Below are 18,084 nucleotides of genomic sequence, written 5' to 3'. Positions count from 1 at the left end.
GCCTTGCAGAAAATCATTTTAAAATAGGTTTATGTCATGTAAGTTTATGCTTTACTTGAGATAAAGAACACAATGTGTTAACTATTTTGCTCAAGAAAATAAGCAAAATAATAAGTACAACCAAATGGTATAGGGCTTTTCTTTAACCACACTTTCCCCCTCCCAGTGAAATCAAAATTATGTAAGTGCTTCTTACTGCAAACAGAGTTAGTATTTTGAAGGGAAAAATTAAGATTAGTGTTTTAAACAATGTTTCACGCCATCAAACTTCTATGGGAAGAGATTAAGCTGAGGAATTTATTTAAGGCGTCAGCACATTCAAAATTGCAGTTCACCTTAAAGTTATAGCAGTGCATGCAGTTAAATGTAAGGTTAAAGCGGACATACCTACAACAGCAGCAGCTAAACTTGTTTTAATAAGAGGCAGTGTACTGTCATAGGCTTCTTGTGGAATATGTACAACTTGGTTTTTAAGTCTGTTTTTGTGCAGGATAGATTGCAACCCTTCCAGGATTCCAACCCATTTTCTCTTTTCATTCTCATTTTCTGTCAGGATTAGTAGTGAACAGGTCTTTGAAGGGAAGCCTAAGAGAGAAGCTGTCACCTTAACAGCCAGAGAAAACAAAATTAACACCTATGTAACACACACATTCTCTGTATAAAATAGGGGTAGCCAAACTCTTTTTTGTGGCTCTTTTACAGTTGAAGTTTGGCTCACAGAGTCCCTCTCCCCACCCTAATCTCTGCCTACCAAAGCTTGGAGCTTCTGCCCTGTGGCAGGGTGCTGGTGCTAAGTGGTTCTGCCAGAGATGATTGGTGCCTGCTGTGTGTGTGTGTGTGTGTGGGGGGGCACAATCTAAAGGTTCCTCCAATAGCTTGAGTCACCCTCCTGGGCATGCCCCTCCTCTTATTCTCACCAGCCTCTACCTGCAGCTCCCAGTTGTTAGTTCCACATGCAGGGAGAGGCATTGGCAAACAGCTGGGAGTTGCAGGGAGGGGTTGCTGCTTTAGCTTAATGGGGAGAAGCAGCAGCAAAAGCAGTGGCTCTCCCTGCAACTCTCAGCTGTTTGCTGTGGCCTCTCCCCACAAGCAGCCCACTGGCTCCAGCAGCTGCCATGCAGTGAGGGGGCTGGACCATACCATGTGACCAAGTGGCACCAGCAAACCCTGGGAAAAATCGAGGGAGAGAGGGGGAATGTGACCCCGCCTCATGCCTGCAGAGGTTGAAGCCCCAAGCCCTGGCAGGCGCACCCCAACTCTCAAACTTCTGAAGATTGTCGTATGTGGCTTGGAGGATCAGTAAGTTTGGCCACCCCGATACTATACAAAAACAGAACTTTACTTATAGGAGTTCTCTAAGTATCAGCTTCAAGATGTATGTAAATGGTATATAACATAGTATGCATCTTACCTGCTATACGGAGTACCATACCTACTTTTTCAAACAACGCAGTCTACAGTGATAATATTCAAGGCTTTCATACATTTAGTTAATGAATTTTGATCCATAGATATGAACCTGCCCCGCCAAAATCTACATTCTATTCTCCAAATAATCTATTTTAAGGCATGCTAGTAATGGAAACTTGTCTTTCCTGTACTGGAATCACAGTAGCATACAATAATTCTTCCTGAAACACAAACTTTTAATTCTCAATTGATTTCTATTGAAAAAAATGAAACCTTTTTGTATGTTGAAAGAGATGCATTTAAATTGCTATGAACTGTACTGAACTTCCACAATTTTGTTGCTTACTGGTATACAGTATTTACAATATATTTAACTGGACTAAGGGAACAGGTAACTCATTTCTGGATGAAAAGTTATGGGAGCCAAGTCTCCAGTCCAGACATCTATACTGCAATTTTATAGCCCTGTGAGCCCAGGTCAGCTAACATGGGCCAGCCATTGGTGTTTTACTGCAGTGTAGACACACCCTGAGGGGCTGTGGCCAGGTTCTCTGTATTGTTGGCAGAAATGACCACAGACTCAAATTTGTGGGGTTCCAAAATCATGTCCATATTAGAATCTAGGTTAGAGACGAGTTTTCCTTTTGAGAAGTTTCAGCCACTAAGTTGTCCAAAGTTTCCCCCCAAAATCCGCTACCCTGCAACGGCAAAGATGCTACTCATTACTTTGCTATGGCATCTGCTTGTCAGGATCATAATAAAAGTGGTCTTTCAGCCATTACAATGGATGCCACAGACATGGCAGAAAAAGAGGGTATTCACCAGTAACGGGAGGTTCTTAGAGATATGCAGTCCCCTATTTGTATTCCACACGTGAGTGCGCATGCATGCCACGCGCTTGAGTCCCAAAGTGTTTCTTAGTAGTGTCCATTGACCTGCATGCATGCAGTGCATCCCCTTGTGCTTGCAGCTGAGGGTATAGAAAGCAGTTTGGGTTGATGCCTCTCCAGTCTCCCTCTTACCTTTGCGCAGTCCAGTGCACAGCAGAGGGGATGGAGAGAGGATAGTGTAATACAAAGAGGGACCATACATCTCAAATAACCTCCAGTTACTGGTAAGTAACCTCCTCTCCTTCTTTGAGTGATGGTCCCTCTATGTATTCCACATATGGGTGATTTGTGAGCAATGGCTAGTGTGGAGGTGGGTACAACGATGTGACAGGAAGTGCAGTCTGCAGTACAGCTTGGCCCACAGCTGCATCTTTGGCCACCTCTTGTGCAATGGTGTAGTGGGTTGTGAACATGTGGACAGAGCGCCAGGTTGTTGCACGACAGGTGTCTTGACATGAGACATTGGTGATGTAGGCTGATATGGCTGCTTGTGCTTGCATAGAGTGCGCTGTGACTATCAGGTGGGGTAAGTTGGATTGTGTGCAGCATTTGCAGATGCATCTGGAGATTCATTGGGAGGAGAAGGCTTGGCCCTTGGATTGTTTGGCAATGGTCACAAATAACTTCTGTGATGTGCGAAATAAGCAAGTCCTGTGGAGGTAGAATGCCAATGCATGATGGACATCGAGGAAGTGCAGGACTCTGTCCATGTGGGATGCATGTGGTTTGGGGTGGAAAAGTGGTAAGTGGATGCACTGATTTAGGTGGAACTCCGACACTACCTTTGGGAGGAATTTAGAGTGTAGTCATGAGGACATTTGTCCCTGTGGAATACAGTGGTGGGTAGGGGGAGGGAGGAGGAGAAGAGAAAGACACTGAGCACAGCCTGTGGACCGGTATAGAGCTGAGGGTGAGACCTGACATTTTGAGAGCAAGAAGGAAGTCAAGGATGATTGGTATGGATGTCGCACAAAGTGGGTAGTGATTGTGGCAAGCCCATAACATGAAGCGTCTTCAGTTAGCTCGGTAGTAGGTCCTGGTGGATGCTCTCCTGCTCTGGTTGAGGATGTGGTGTTCCAGGGTGGAGCATGCCATTACCCTTGGGCTCCATCCACTTACCAGGCCGTGAGGTGAAAAGGGGCAGGACTGAGATGCTGGATCTGGCCCTGATCTTGTGTGAGGAGATCCAGGGTGCTTGGAGGCAGAGCGGTGAGTGTGTGGAGAGTCTGAGGAGGTCCGTGAACTGGAACCGACGGAGCCAGAACAGGGCTATGAGTACCATACTGACCCACAATGATCTTGCATAGCACATGTGGTAGGAGGGAAAAGGCATAGTGGAAGTCCCCTGTCGGGGGAGGAGTCAGGTGTTGCCTTGCAAGTTCTTCCCTATTGTTCCCCTGCAACAATAAAGGGGCAGCTTTTGACTTTCACGAGTGGCAAAAAATTCTGACCAAGGGGTGCTCCATTTGTCAAAGAGGTACCACAGCATAGCTTTGTGTAGCTCCCTCTTGTGAGCTAAGTAGAGAGCCCGGCTGACGATGTTGTCCAGGGAATTCTGGGTGCCTGGGAGATACATGGCTTGGTGCTTGATGAGCCAGTTCCAAAACGTGGATGGATTCAGAGCAGAGGGAGGGAGACTTGGTGCTGCCCTGCTTGTTGATGTACACAACCATTGAAATGTTGTCAAAGAGAGCAGTTTAATGTGGGGAGACTGGATGAGCAGCAGAGTGCTTGATATGAGAAATGGACTGGCCATGGTTACAGCATGTTTATGTGCATCCTGACTTCCCGTGATGTCCACATTCCCTGGGCTGTGTGACCGTCCAGGTGAGCTCCCCAACCTCCTAGGAAGATGTTTGTTGTGATGGCAGCCATTGAGATGGGAGGGATGAAGGGAGTGCGACCATGAACTTTGAAGGATCAGTCCACCATGTGTAGGAGGCCAGTGCTGTCTGGGGAACTACGACCCTGACCTGCATATGGTCCGTGTTGGGTCTGTAGACAGAGAGGAGCCACATCTGGAGGCAATGCACGTGCAGATGTGTGTGTGGTGTTACATAGGTGCAGGCTGCCATATGGCCAAGGAGAGAGAGAGTGGCAGACCACTTGCGATAATGGTTGTCAGTGTTGCAAATCGGAACCTGCCAGAAGAAAGGCCCTTGCCATGCTGGAGTTGAGCTGTGCTCCAATAAAGTGGACCATCTGTGTAAGTATTGACACAGATTTTTCCTCACTGATGCAAATACCTAGAGATGCCAGAAGAATGCAAAGGGTAAGGATGACGGGGTGACTTCTTGTTGCGGTAACATCACAAGGAGCCAGTCGTCTAGGTAGAAATATGTCGAGTAGCTGAGGCACTGCATTGTACAGCCACCATGGCAAAACCTTTGTGAACACTTGCAGAGCCGTTGCTATGCTGAAAGGGAGGACCCAGAATTGGTAGTGATGGTGCCCTATTGGAAAAATGGAGAAACTTGCAGTGGGTTGGGTGAATGTTCACATGGAAGCAGGCATCCTTCATGCCAAGAGCCGCAAACCAAGCTCCCTTGGGGAGGGATGGGATAATCAATGTCAGTGTCACCATATAGAATTTGAACTTTCTGATAAAGGGTGTTCAACACCTGCAGATAGAGAATGGGGTGGTGCCCTCCCTCATCCTGAAGAGGGGAGAAGTATGGGACATGCTCTATGCTCCCTTGAGGAGGAGAACATTCACATGCATTGATGAGAAGGGACTCCAAAGGGGGCAATGATTGAAGGGTGAGAGGGTGCAGATGTGGCAGGAATGAGAGAAATTCTATGCAGTATCCATGCTGGATGATCTCCAGTACCCAACTGTCCGCGTTGGTCTTACCCCAATTGTGGGCAAACAGGGCAAAATCACTCCCAAAGACAATATGGGGTGCCCTAAGTGGCATAGGGGGAGGTTCATGGGTCTCGACTGTCACGTCAAAACTGAAGTCTTGGCTCCTTTGACTGCATCTTTTCCTGAGCACCATTAGGGACAGATCTAGCTCCTAGGGAAATGTTTTCTAATAGGCTTGGGGGATGTGAGGAGCGATCTTTGGATATTGCCCTTGAACCAGAGAATATAGCTAACTGATTGTGGAAATCAAGTAACTCAGAAAATAGTTTATTTATTTTAGGTCAAATTCCTCCTTGTCTTCCTTTCTGACTGAGGAATGAGGCATATTTTTTTTTCTGCTCTTCTCCACTGTGGCAAGTACTGTGTTCTTATTGGGAGACACTGTGGTGGTAAGTTTTTCCCCTTCTGAGCCAGACAGAGCCTTACATTCAGCAACGTGAGAACAGAGTTTACGGAGTACAGACTCAGGCAAGACCACTGCGTGTGCTTTGCATGTCTGGATCTCATGAAGCACAGCCTGACTTCCATATTCAAAAGATCGCTCCTCCCATCCCCCAAGAAGCAGCTACTCACTGCACTGAGAAGAGGGGAGCGGGAAGAAAATTAATTTTAAAAATTGGAAGGAAGTGTAAGAAAAAAAAGTAAGAAAGGAGAAAAACAGTAAATACAGGTGCAAATTCTCACTGAAGAAAATATCCCCTCTAAGAGGCTAAAAAAGCTGCAGGAGCACTTAAGCCGCCTCTGCTGCCTCTCCAACACAGAACATTCACAGCTTTGCTTAGGCGATGGGAACAAGTGATTGGGATTGCTTGCTCTTTTACACCTGTGCTCCATGGATATGGGACTTCATCTTAATGGACAGGACCACAGAGATATACTTGGAGAAATTAACGTTTTCAGATGCAAAACTCAAGAGATTAAAAGCAATGAATATTTTTTGTCTTTAAAAAACAATGTTCATCTTATTCTAAATTAAAGATGATCTATAAAAAACTAAAACAATCCGTTTAGTACAAAGTCCTTAGATGACCAAATAAACACATTAAAGGTGAACTGAGAACCAAGGAAAGTTATTTCTTCCCTTTATTGATCTTCTAGAATATATAAAAATGGTTGTTAAATGGTTTTAAAAAGTATTCCTTATGTGGTTTTTACATTAGGCAATCAGAAATACTGATGAGGAAGGGATGCTTCAAGTGGAAGTCTGGCAAGCCACAGCTCAGGTTTCACCCTGCAATGTCACCATGCAAGTCCCTAAGATTGGTGTGCAGAACTGTAGCAACAAAGAGAGGAAAACCAGGATCTGATCATTCCAATGTAAAAACCAAAACCATTTATTTTTAAAATAAAGGAAACTATTTAAACATGGCAATTTTATAGCTCATAAAGAGCACACAAACAAATCTTCTGCATTTCATGTTTCACCTTTAAGAAGAATACCATAACCCTTGCCACCACCTTTAGAAACTCCTTTTAATGTGTTATTTGAGATACTTCTGCAAACTGATAAATATCATATTGTGCATTAAATGGTAATTGGGAACTGTAAGCATGAATATGGATAACAATTGACAATGAAAATACAACACTAATATTTAACATGCTTTTTTCTAAGAAAGAGCAAATTAAAACAGTCATACCCTGAATATACAAGGGATGTCTTTACGGGTTGCATGTATTACATCTGATGCTAGGACAGAGTTCACACAAAAATCTTCATCTCTGTTAAGAAAATGAAAAATATAATCACTAACAGGCTAACATAACTTAGAGAAACCTTCTCAACTGAGTGCCAACTATCACTATTATTTGTATTGTGGTAGCACCTACAGGCCACAATTAGGACTGGTGCTCCGTTGTGCTAGGAACTGTATGCACACAAAGAAAAGAAAAGAAAAGATAGTCCTTGTCCCAAAGAGTTTATAATTTTAGGCCCAGATCCTGCAATTTACAGCAGGGCCTGCTGCATCTGTGGGGGTCCACTGAAGTCAATGGGCTCCAGGCATGCTCAACGGTCTACTGGGATGTCAGTGATTGATTAGGGCTATTAACCTAATGATTTGAAGAGAGTTAGTTGCTCTTTGAAGCCAAAGAAGACATTAGAAATATAAACAATTCACATCTAAGAGTATAACAAGGTAAGAACATTTGCAGAGCCTATATTTAAAGGATTAAGCAACATACCTCGCCTGTTTGCTGGATTAAAATAAGGGCATATTTAGATTTTTAAAACAGCTGCTTTCCCACTTTTTGTGATCGTAGAAATGAACACTATAAATCACAACAAACTCTCACATACTTTAGATGGTGTCCTTCTACAAAGGGATTGTCTATACTGGGATTTTTAACCGCATTGTAAATGTAAGCAGACACCATTATTTGCTCCTACCACAGTTAAACATAACCAGGAACAAACCTTAGTGTCCTGTCCACACGCTAACTTACAACTGTATTGCTCAACCTGTGTTAAAACACAACTAAAAATTTCAGTGTAGATAAGCTCAAAGAGGCAACTCTTCACCAATGGATAAAGCACAAGGCTGCTAGGAGTAATGTCTGGCTGAACTGCCTCAGGCAATCTACTAATGTGAATGTTATTTGCAGTGCCTCACATTTCTACTTTTGAACGCTATGGATTGTCACAAGCCCAGGAGATCATCAGTGTCAACTCTCAAACAGAATTACTGAAAGGAAAGAGCTGACGGCTGGTCTACACTGGGGGAGGAAATTGATCTAAGATCACGTAGCTGAAGTTGTGTATCTTAGATCGAATTACCTACCGCCCTCACAGCGCGGGATTGATGTCTGTGGCTCCCCATGTCGACTCCATTACTGCCATTCGCAGTGGTGGAGTTCCGGAGTCGACAGGAGCTCGTTCGGGGATCAACATATCGCGTCTAGATGAGATGTGATATATTGATCCCCCAGAAATCGATTGCTACCCGCCGATATGGCCGGTCATGAAGACGCAGCCTGAGTATCTGTCATCCTATGGCAGTAGGCCTTATTGGAGGGGATCGTTCATCAAGGTAGTTGTGTAAGCAGATTCTACACTAAAAGGCATAAAGGTGTTTAACACTACAGGATGTGCTACTTAACCAAGAGAAATTTTATATTAGTTTATTGGGTAAAAAATGGAGAGAAACAACCGGCTTGTTGTAGGAAAAAGTCTCCTGTGCTTAAAAGAAAACAGTTAAATGTAAAAACATGACCTCTGTAACCAATAAAGTCAGGGAGTGCTGGGGTAATCTACAGTCTAAATTCGCAAGCTCAAAGCTTCCTGGAGAACTGCTTTAATGTACTCAGTTTTTCCAAGGTTCCTGAAATTGCTATCTATGTGTTACCTATGATTTGCTTGGTTGGGATAGCTCTTTCCCTGTTCACAGCCTGCACATCCCCTGTGCCCTACTTTATCTTGACTAGTTTCCCCAAGACGCACATCAAACTCTAGGAGATCACACTAACATTATGTGATTTCTAAGAAAATGAAGTGTCACACTACTTCTTACTGCTTAAATTAACCTTAAATCCATGTATAGGAGGCATAAATCATTTCAGAACAGAGCTCTTATGTACTCCTTACAGAGGCACTTGATGTAGGGAAAAATAATGAAAGTTTTCTAACTACCATAGCAACACAAACCTGAGATCCAACACCTGACTTGCAACAACTCCAGGCTGGGTGGATTTTCCTTCAGGCACATCATATAGAAATAGTTTGCAGTCACAGACAACTGCATAGGCCCTCTGCCACCCCTTCTTAACTCCTGTAGGCTTTGGAACCTGCATGTAAATAATGGCTCGTTCATTATATGTAGAAATGGTTATATAGACATAAGGAGAGGAAATTTAGAAAGGCATGGCGACACACATTTGAGTCAAGAGAACCTGAACACCAAATTTTGGTTATGTTTAACATTGGTGGAAAAGTGTCACCGTACATGAAATTTCAAAAATAGCAGAACATTTCTTTATGAAATTCCCCCATTCTCTGTCCAGGTTTAATAAATACTTTCAACTTTTCAAGTAGTAAGCCCAGGACATGTCTTTTCAGAGATTCCACAGATGCCAAATTGGTGATCGAGATTACTTTTCATCCTACATTTCTCTCTACCATAGCAAGAATTCTTTTTTCCCTCAAAGAAGGTTTTTCTTTTTTATGTTTGCGGCAATTTCAGCAGCCAACTTCTAGTCCGCCAAGTAAAGCCACCTGTTTCTCAAGGATTAGCATTAAGGGCATTAGTGTGAATTGCACACAATCCCAGGGTGTTAGCACAATCTGGGGATGGAGTTAAACATAGTTACAATACAAGACCAAACAGCATCTGCAATTTAAGTTTGCAGTTATACTGAAGAAAAATATCACTCATGTGCAAGGTCAAAAGATTCTTACCTTAACATAACCTTTGTACGCCATTCCTATCCCTCTTTGCACATCTACTCCGAGAGGCCTTTTGGCTTGCTCAGGCGGTATAGGACAGACCTGAGGCGCACTATCCTTGCAGGAAACATGGCATGCGAATGAACAAACTGAGAATAAAAAAAAAAAATCTATAATGAAATCACGTTATGAAAATGAATTCATCTTAATAGGTGATGCACATTTTCTACTCTTGGAATCAGGAGACCAATGAATTCAGTTGAAATTGCCTGCAAAACATACATACAGAAGCTCCCTGACTTACGCAAGCGCTCTGTTCCGGAACGCCTTGCGCAAGTCGAACTTCGCGTAAGTTGGGAATGATTTTTAGGTTAGGTGACTGAACATTCAGAACGATTTAACTGACTCACCATCACAGGCATAGCCTTGTCGAACTAATCCCACCATGAGAGATGTGCAGTGACTGCACTGAGTAGGGCTTGAAAAGGACTTGATATTGAGTTGGTGAGCTTTAGGCTGAAAGATAAATTCAGGATAAAATAAAGCTACATGATAAGGTGGACCAATCAACTCCAATCTCCAGAAAATATGTTTATCTTTTCTTTATGTTATTAGCAGGAGGGAATTATAAAATACTGCTTTCTTGTAACTAACTGCAACTTGTCAGAAGTCCTGCATGATAGAACTTTCTCTCAAAGTCATGTTGCATATTCTTTTATTTCCAATTTAAGAAAGACACACCCATGTGAACAGCAGAACCAGACAGGTATTTCTAGTACAAATAAAAAACCCAAATCTACTAACTAATCCGAAATAATTTTCTCTCATCTCTGACAAAACTAAAAACTTAAAGAATAGTTACGTATGAATATGAATTAAAAAACAGGCTTACAAATAAACAGCAAATAAAAAACCCAGACAGGACAACCCCAAACACATGGATGGCTAATTTATATAAAGCATGTCTTTTCTTTAGCTCTTACAAATACGGTGAACAAGGTCCCCCTACCTTTGGTACAGCTAGAGAAATGGACTGAATGGTAGGGGAGGGAACAGCAGGCATCCTCTGAAGCCGTATTGATTCCTGAATCACAAAGAACTGCAGTTGAGCAAAATGAGGCTTCAATCATTTGTTTTACAATTAGGGTGTTACTGATCACCACAAATTTTTAATAAGTGTTTAAATTTTAGAACGTATAGCCATTCCTGATTTACTGTGAATGAATTACATCTTAAAGCACTCATAGGAAAGCCTGCATAATAACAAACAGGCAGCAGTACAAAAATGGGTATGAAAATGGAGTACATCAACATACGTAGAGACTGGGGAAAGGTTCCACCTGCAACTGTTCTCAAAGCATGTGTGCTTATAACAATGACACATGGTCTGCAAATAAGCAAACACTCAAGCTTGGAGTAAGCCTCTTCATGGTGAGTAATGTCTGTGATACACATTTATAATAAACCAGATGTGCTTAAAGATGTAAGTGAATTACTCTGAATAATAAAATACCAGCTGCCTTACTTCTTGCTGCGGTTCTGTAGTCATAACAGAAGTGGATGGTGAGACTTCTGGTTTGGGACCTTGTGTTTCCTGCTCACTAATAGAACTTGTCTGCAAAAAATGTTAGCGAACAAATTAGATTAATACTATAGATCTGAAGTAGTCTTCTTGCATCAGCACAAAATAAATCCTAGAATGGTTACAATTAACAACTCAGAGCAAAAAAATAGTTTGTGAAGCACAACATTAAGAGCACTGCTAATGTCTATAAATGCTATGTAATGTCTATTTCAAAAAACAAACAAAAAAACCCCAGACCCACTAAATGACAGCAAAATTGTAGAAATGGAAGTATCATTTTAAAAATTCCCAAATGGTAGGTGGCATAATAGCCATAAACATTAGCCTCCTTCTCCCTGAAATCCAAAGAGGACCCGTCACAACATACTTGGACTCCACCAATCACATCTTTGAATGTTGCTCCTACAACCTTGTATGCTGCTATGAGAGGAAGCCAGGCTTCTTGGACAACAAACCATGAAATATTTACTACAGTAGAATTTTTACAATGCAGAGCAGCCAATGATCCAAGCATAAGGTTCTTAAAGTGACTTCATACAATTTATTTTTAGTATTTAAAAAAATATTTCAAGAATTTTATAGATAGAATTTTGTTACCATTTGGAATTCTAATAATAATTACAACACATTTCACTAATACTAGAAACTAATACCATCACACATCCTCTATTAAACACATATTTACAATAACTACTACTAATTGCCAGCACAAGGGGTAGTGTGCTATAATTCTAGAGTTAAAACAGCTGGGGGGGTGGGGGAATTAGGATATTATATTATTGAATTCTGTGGACATTGGGAAGATTATGATTAGCAAACATCAGATTAAACTTTATAAAATATAATGTAATTAGTAGTAAAGGCTGTTGAGTAAGAGTCATACTCACTCTTCAGCTACTTTAGATTGGAAGATAACTCACAATTACACTAGATATGTATTGACATTTTGTTATATGCTGATTGGTAGTGCTAGACTGAGGAATATAAAATAAACATGAAATTGTATCCTTGTGTAAAACAAAGTATGTTACCATGGTAAATAAGATTAATCTTCAGCCAAGATTGTATTGTCAAAGTATCTTAAATTGTCAGCCTGCACGGAGGTTTAAAAAAAACCAAACCAACTATTTCTATTTAGTGGGTTAATTTGTAGTAAAAAGTTATTAAGGAAGAAAAAAAATCCACTAGTTTTAGGATGCCAGTTTTACAAATAGGTCATAAATTAGGAGACAAATGTATCAGCAAGAACTTACTTCTTCCCAAAAGGCTAGCAGAGAAGACGTAGACGAGGAAGAAAGAGAATCCTTTGTTGTAACAGATATGAGGGATAAAAATGATCACTTATCACCCGTAAGAAACTTCAGAGGGATTATTAGCAGGCTAATTAAATGTATGTTTATGCAGCAAACTGATATTTACACAAACCAAAAAAAACAGGAAGATCAGGGGGCAGTAAAAGTGTACTTTCAAAAAGTTAATGGAAATTTTGTTAATCAAAATATTCAGACTTCTAACTGTAATTCATTAGAAAAAGACACTCAACTTTCCTTAGCACTTATTTATTTAGGGCAGGATATATGACATGACCTTTTGGTTTATTATGCATTTGATTTTTTAAACCCTAAACTTTGTAATATATTTGATTTCAGTTACAAAAACAATGATTCAACCTTTATTCATACAAAGTGCTTTAAAATCTCATTTACTAAGTAATGTCAATTTGCTTTAAATGAGGAACTATCAAGGTCAGTAGACCTAAGAACTCACACCCTGGCAGCAGCATGTTTCATATGCTTTTCATCTATTCTTTTTTTAAAGGAATGTCTGGGGAGTGGAAGTGGAATAGTATACAGAATGACCTGCTGTGTTAATAGTAAATAAACTAGCACACAGAGACTATAATAGGAAATAGCACACACATTCAAGGTTTATGTATTGCACATCTCACAGCATGTCTTCCTGGCAACAGCAACAATGTGAGAAATATATAGAAAGCACTGTAATCATATGATAACATCATCTAGATACAAATATTTATCTAGGTAGACCAGGATTTAATCCCAACAAGTATAACTGCACTCCTCTATTTTACACAATCAGACTTATGATTTTCATTTTTAACTCTGTTTTAAATGTTGTACAAAACATGTCCAGAAACATATTAAGGATCAAGAGTTCATAAAGTAAGGAAATGTGATTCACTGCAGTAATTAACAGCTGTTTCCTCAGGGGATGTACAAACTTTACGCACTAAAGCCACACTTTGTATGATTAACTTTCTAAAGAAAATCAGAGGGTGCGTCATGACAAAGCTGAGCTACAGTCCAACAAAAATCTTGAAAAAGTCTTATTTGGCTTAGACCAACAGGCTGGGTCTTCTATATCTCTGAAGCTCTTTCCAGTTTCATCTACTCTAACCTCCACATTGAAGCCCAACCCTAGAGGCAACAATCTCACATACTAGATGGGTCTCCCTTTGGAGCTCATCAATGCATTTAATCAGTCGGGTTCGTCAGCAGATGCAACCGTGTAACCAGCAGCTATACGTGCTTTCCTTTAGTTTGACTTTAATGTGAAGCTTGTTCTGAAAAACTGAATGTGTTATTTATCCAGTAGAAGTTCTCAGACATTTTCATATCCTGGTTCTTTTGATTACCTTAAAGTGGGGTTTTGCAATTATTTCCAAAAGTTATTGTTTTCTCTACTAATGCCTAGCTACATGACATCTATTATAGGGGCAATGTGCACTTGTTACATACTTTTAATTTATCTTGCATATTTCATAGTCATTTGTCAGAACCTAATTTACTGCATATTTCACATGAATAAACTTTAATTCAAAATCCCCATGACACATTTTTGTAGTCACTTGATGTAAAAACTCACTCTAAAAGTCAGATCGCGTGCAAGAGGGGAAGTGTTGAAATATTCAAAAATTGAATCTTGAAAGTCTGGAAGTTTGAGACCTGAAAGAAAATAATCAGCTGATTTAGCTCAAAGAAAACAATACAGATAATAAGCTCAAAATTAATTCTAATACTAGCTTTAGTTACCTGTATCTGTTCTGTATTTTTCTTCCAGCTTTTTCTTCAATCCAGCAATTTCTTCCAACAGTTCCTGATTTTTTGCTTCAGATGCCTTCAGCTTACTAGAACATGAAAACCATGAAGTATTTGAAATGCAAGAAATTTACTGCATAATTTCATATTCTTGTCTCTAATGGCAGTAGACCCCCTTTTGCCTCTTAGCTTTGGCAACATCTACCTTCTTTTTAAGGCAGATCATTTCCCCCAGCCCACCATTCCTGTGAATTACAATTTCACTACCATGTTAGATTTAGAGTTCTTTAGGTTATTTGCATCTCTCCCTGTGATGTTGCAGGTGGTAGCTAACTGATGATAATCTCTGGCTAGGATGGTCTTCCCTCCCCCATACCACCGCCTCTCCAACTGCTCTAAGAAAAGGGATTTCTGATGCTACTCCTAGAACCCATTTCTCCTGCATGGCAAAGACCCACACATTACAATCAATGCACTCATCTGGGCATGATGCTTTATCTTAAAAATTACTTCAAGAAATCTTTAGAATTTTTAAACGAAGCTGGGAAAGAAACCTGTAATAGACCACATCATTTTCTGTCAGGGTGTAAGATTCTTGGCATAAAGAAGGGTAAATTAAAAAGGGTTTGTTATTTGAACAGGCAGCTAAGAGTGGCACATTAAGGGTAACTCGGCATGTTAGCAAGATCAGATGAACAAGACTGCAGGCTTCAGTAATTTATTACCTCTCAAAGGATACATTTGCATCTTTAATCTTTCGTAACTCTTCTTGAATTAGCTGTTTGGCACGTATTTCTGCATCCAGAGCAGACTGCAGTTCCAGCCTTGCTGACATATCCAGCTTTTGACTACGTCGCAGTTTCCAAAGTGGATCCTATTGGAGTAAGTTATTGTACATTAACATCAACTCTCTAAAGTAATTTTCCTCCTTTGTTCACAAACACAAAGAGAACACAGAACGTCTGATCCCCCCAGATATCTTACTTTAAAATCACATACTAACACTTTCACTGTTATGATGAAAGAGTTTAAATGAACACTGTCAAAACTGGCCCAATATTTAAATTTTATAAAACAGGCTTTTATAAAAAGCCATGACCAATGAAAGTGTTCAGTCAGTAGTTTTAAACCAATTAACGGTTCATCTGCAGTGACTGAAACTCAAACCCTGCAACACTAAAAACTTGAAAATGAAAATGACTGAACAAAAGTGAAAGTGACTTCACTTATTTTCATTGTCCAGGCTGAGAGAAAAGTAAAAAAGTACAGTGAAATTGGAGTTTTAGAACATTCACAGTCAATCAAGGTTGTGTTATTACTGACATAGGTACAAATTTCTATTTGTTTACAGCAAAAGGCTTTTAAGTTGTTAGCGTCTCTTTGAGAAACCTAAAGACAATACACCTCTACCCTAATATAATGTGACCTGATATAACATGAATTTGGATATAACGTGGTAAATCAGTGTTCCGGTGGGGGTGGGGGGTTTGCGCACTTTGGCAGATCAAAGCAAGTTTGATATAACACGGTTTCACCTATAAAGGAGTAAGATTTTTTGGCTCCCGAGGACTGCATTATATCAGGGTAGAGGTGTATATGTATTTTTTAATCTTGTTGTACATTACATACTAATTTAAGATATGGATTAGTTCCTCTGCATTTTATTACCAGAAAATGGTTTTTGATTTTCTAAGATAGATAATTTTTCAAGTTTTTTTTATTATAGAGGTTCTCAAACATTTTCATAATGTGGACTGTATCTTAATAGAGATGGTCTCATGGACACCTATCCACCCACTCAAGATCATAAAACCGTATAACATTACCATGGCAACTGCAGCAATTTCTTACACTGAAACAGAATATTAAAAATATTTTTTTTGCTCTCTAATGAAGTTTAGCAGCGAATGAAAGCAACACTATTTTAACATACTGGTGACCTGGGGAGAGCTGAAAGTGCTCCAAAGAATCTCAGTAGGCCAAGAACCACAATTTGAAAGGCAAGGCCTGATTTCATTTCCATATATACCTGAAGTCTGCTCCAAAAACATGATTATTAATTTAGAGCAAATTTGCTAAAGTCTATGAAACCAGCCTTGTTATAGTATGTCATCCGCTTTTTATGTTTTGACAGTAGGCAAAAAGCAAATGGTCATTGTCTGCCATAAATTTGCCATTTCCTCCTCTTGTGCTTATCTTCACTTAGGGTTAGTTTGCACTTCACCTCTCTACCCCAAGCAAGAGAGGGCTGGTGCACAGCTGTGCTGCCTCAGAAGTAGATCAGGAAGAAAATTACAAGCCACAATTTGCTCTCTTGCTTCCCACTTACTCTGAAGCGGGGAGGAAAAGGGGATGTAATCCATTACGAGCATGGGCGGAGACTGGGGAGCATGAGGGCATTGCCCCTCCAAATACAGAAGTCAAACTACGCCTATGGTCACCAGTATAAACCAGTAGCAGGTAACTTTTCCCGTGTGCTGGCTGGTGTGTTGGGCGAGTAGAGGCCCCATGAAGATGCTTTCCTTCCCCATTCTTGGACTTACCAGGTGCTAAGGACAAGAGAGAATTTTGCCTTTAGGACTGTAAGCTTTCCTAGGCAGGGACTCCTTTCTTTAAGATCGCTAGGCAAACTTTAGTTATATAAATTTATATAACTAGCTGCTTAACATTTTCCCATAAGGAAAACTTTCTTCCTGATCCCAGATGTTGATCTTATGCCACACAGCATGAAGAATGAAACCCTTGTAATTTTATTACTACTATTGTCAGGGCAAATAGCTGCTATTCATTTATAAGTCTAAACCTTTTGTAGTATGGTGCATTAAAATTATTCCCTTTTATTTCTTTTGGAAGTGTTTATTTTATTGACTCTTCCCTTTAATCTTGTTTTAAGGCATAGTTTGCAATTAACGGCAGATATTAGCAACAAGCAAAATACAGGATTTTATCAAATTCGGATTGTGAGACACAGAGACCCCTGGGCAAAGGTGTCCTGTTCTTCGCAATCAGTTCTCACCTCAGACCTGACAAACTCACTACAACAAACGTGTCTTAATTATCCATAAACAACAACATGTAAGGTATCTACAGAAAGCTCATAATTTGTCATGACTCAATCCCTGAGGGTATGTCTACACTACGGGATTATTCCGATTTTACATAAACTGGTTTTATAAAACAGACTGTATAAAGTCGAGTACACGTGGCCACACTAAGCACATTAATTCGGCGGTGTGTGTCCATGGTCCGAGGCTAGCGTCGATTTCTGGAGCATCGCACTGTGGATAGCTATTCCGTAGCTATCCCATAGTTCCCGCAGTCTCCCCCGCCCCTTGGAATTCTGGGTTGACAACCCAGTGCCTGATGGGGCAAAAATCATTGTCGCGGGTGGTTCTGGGTAAATGTCATCACTCATTCCTTCCTCCGGGAAAGCAACGGCAGACAATCATTTCGAGCCCTTTTTCCCTGGATTGCTCTGGGAGACGCCATAGCACAGCAACCATGGATCCCGTTCAGCTTTTTTTGTTTTTGTTTTTTTACTGTCACCATATATCTGCTGGATGTTGCTAACAGATGCGGTACTGCAGCGCTACACAGCAGCATTCATTTGCCTTTGCATGATAGCAGAGACGGTCATCAGTCGTTCTGTACCGTCTGTGTGCCACTGTAAATTGGCAATGAGATGTCTGTTATCTGTCGTTCTGTACCATCTGCTGCTGTCATGGGTGCGCCTGGCTGAGGTCAGCGGGGGGCGCAAAGACAAAAATGGGAATGACTCCCCAAATCAATCCCTCCTTTATGGTATCTAAAAATAGAGTTAGTCCTGCCTAGAATATGGGGCAAGTGTACTAGAGAACCAGTATACCAGAGAACCAGAGAGCACAGCCTCTCCA

The 18,084-nt window shown here is 40.6% G+C and overlaps 1 protein-coding gene across 4 annotated transcripts in view; it reads right to left on the bottom strand.

Annotated features, from left to right (window-relative positions):
• CDC42BPB (CDC42 binding protein kinase beta) overlaps nucleotides 1-18,084 on the bottom strand; it is a 127,395-nt gene that overhangs the window by 13,093 nt on the left and 96,218 nt on the right. For 2 of the 4 annotated variants that reach the window (XR_003999904.1, XM_030558692.1), the window contains exons 19-29: nucleotides 14,917-15,065; nucleotides 14,186-14,280; nucleotides 14,019-14,098; nucleotides 12,386-12,436; nucleotides 11,073-11,162; nucleotides 10,557-10,631; nucleotides 9,958-10,063; nucleotides 9,560-9,696; nucleotides 8,810-8,949; nucleotides 6,807-6,888; nucleotides 388-604 (exon numbers count right to left, since the gene is read on the bottom strand). Coding sequence is in view for 3 of the 4 variants with exons in the window: in XM_030558692.1 (XP_030414552.1) it covers nucleotides 388-604; nucleotides 6,807-6,888; nucleotides 8,810-8,949; nucleotides 9,560-9,696; nucleotides 9,958-10,063; nucleotides 10,557-10,631; nucleotides 11,073-11,162; nucleotides 12,386-12,436; nucleotides 14,019-14,098; nucleotides 14,186-14,280; nucleotides 14,917-15,065 (1,222 nt within the window). In the remaining variant the exon portion in view is untranslated. The remainder of the gene's footprint in view (nucleotides 1-387; nucleotides 605-6,806; nucleotides 6,889-8,809; nucleotides 8,950-9,559; nucleotides 9,697-9,957; nucleotides 10,064-10,556; nucleotides 10,632-11,072; nucleotides 11,163-12,385; nucleotides 12,437-14,018; nucleotides 14,099-14,185; nucleotides 14,281-14,916; nucleotides 15,066-18,084) is intronic. The other 2 variants (XM_030558694.1, XM_030558693.1) reach the window with 2 other exon arrangements.

The sequence above is a fragment of the Gopherus evgoodei genome, chromosome 4, assembly GCF_007399415.2.
Source record: "Gopherus evgoodei ecotype Sinaloan lineage chromosome 4, rGopEvg1_v1.p, whole genome shotgun sequence".
In the NCBI taxonomy this organism is placed as follows: domain Eukaryota; kingdom Metazoa; phylum Chordata; order Testudines; family Testudinidae; genus Gopherus; species Gopherus evgoodei.
Note: the sequence above shows the minus strand (reverse complement) of the source record. Positions and strands in the feature narration are given on the sequence as shown.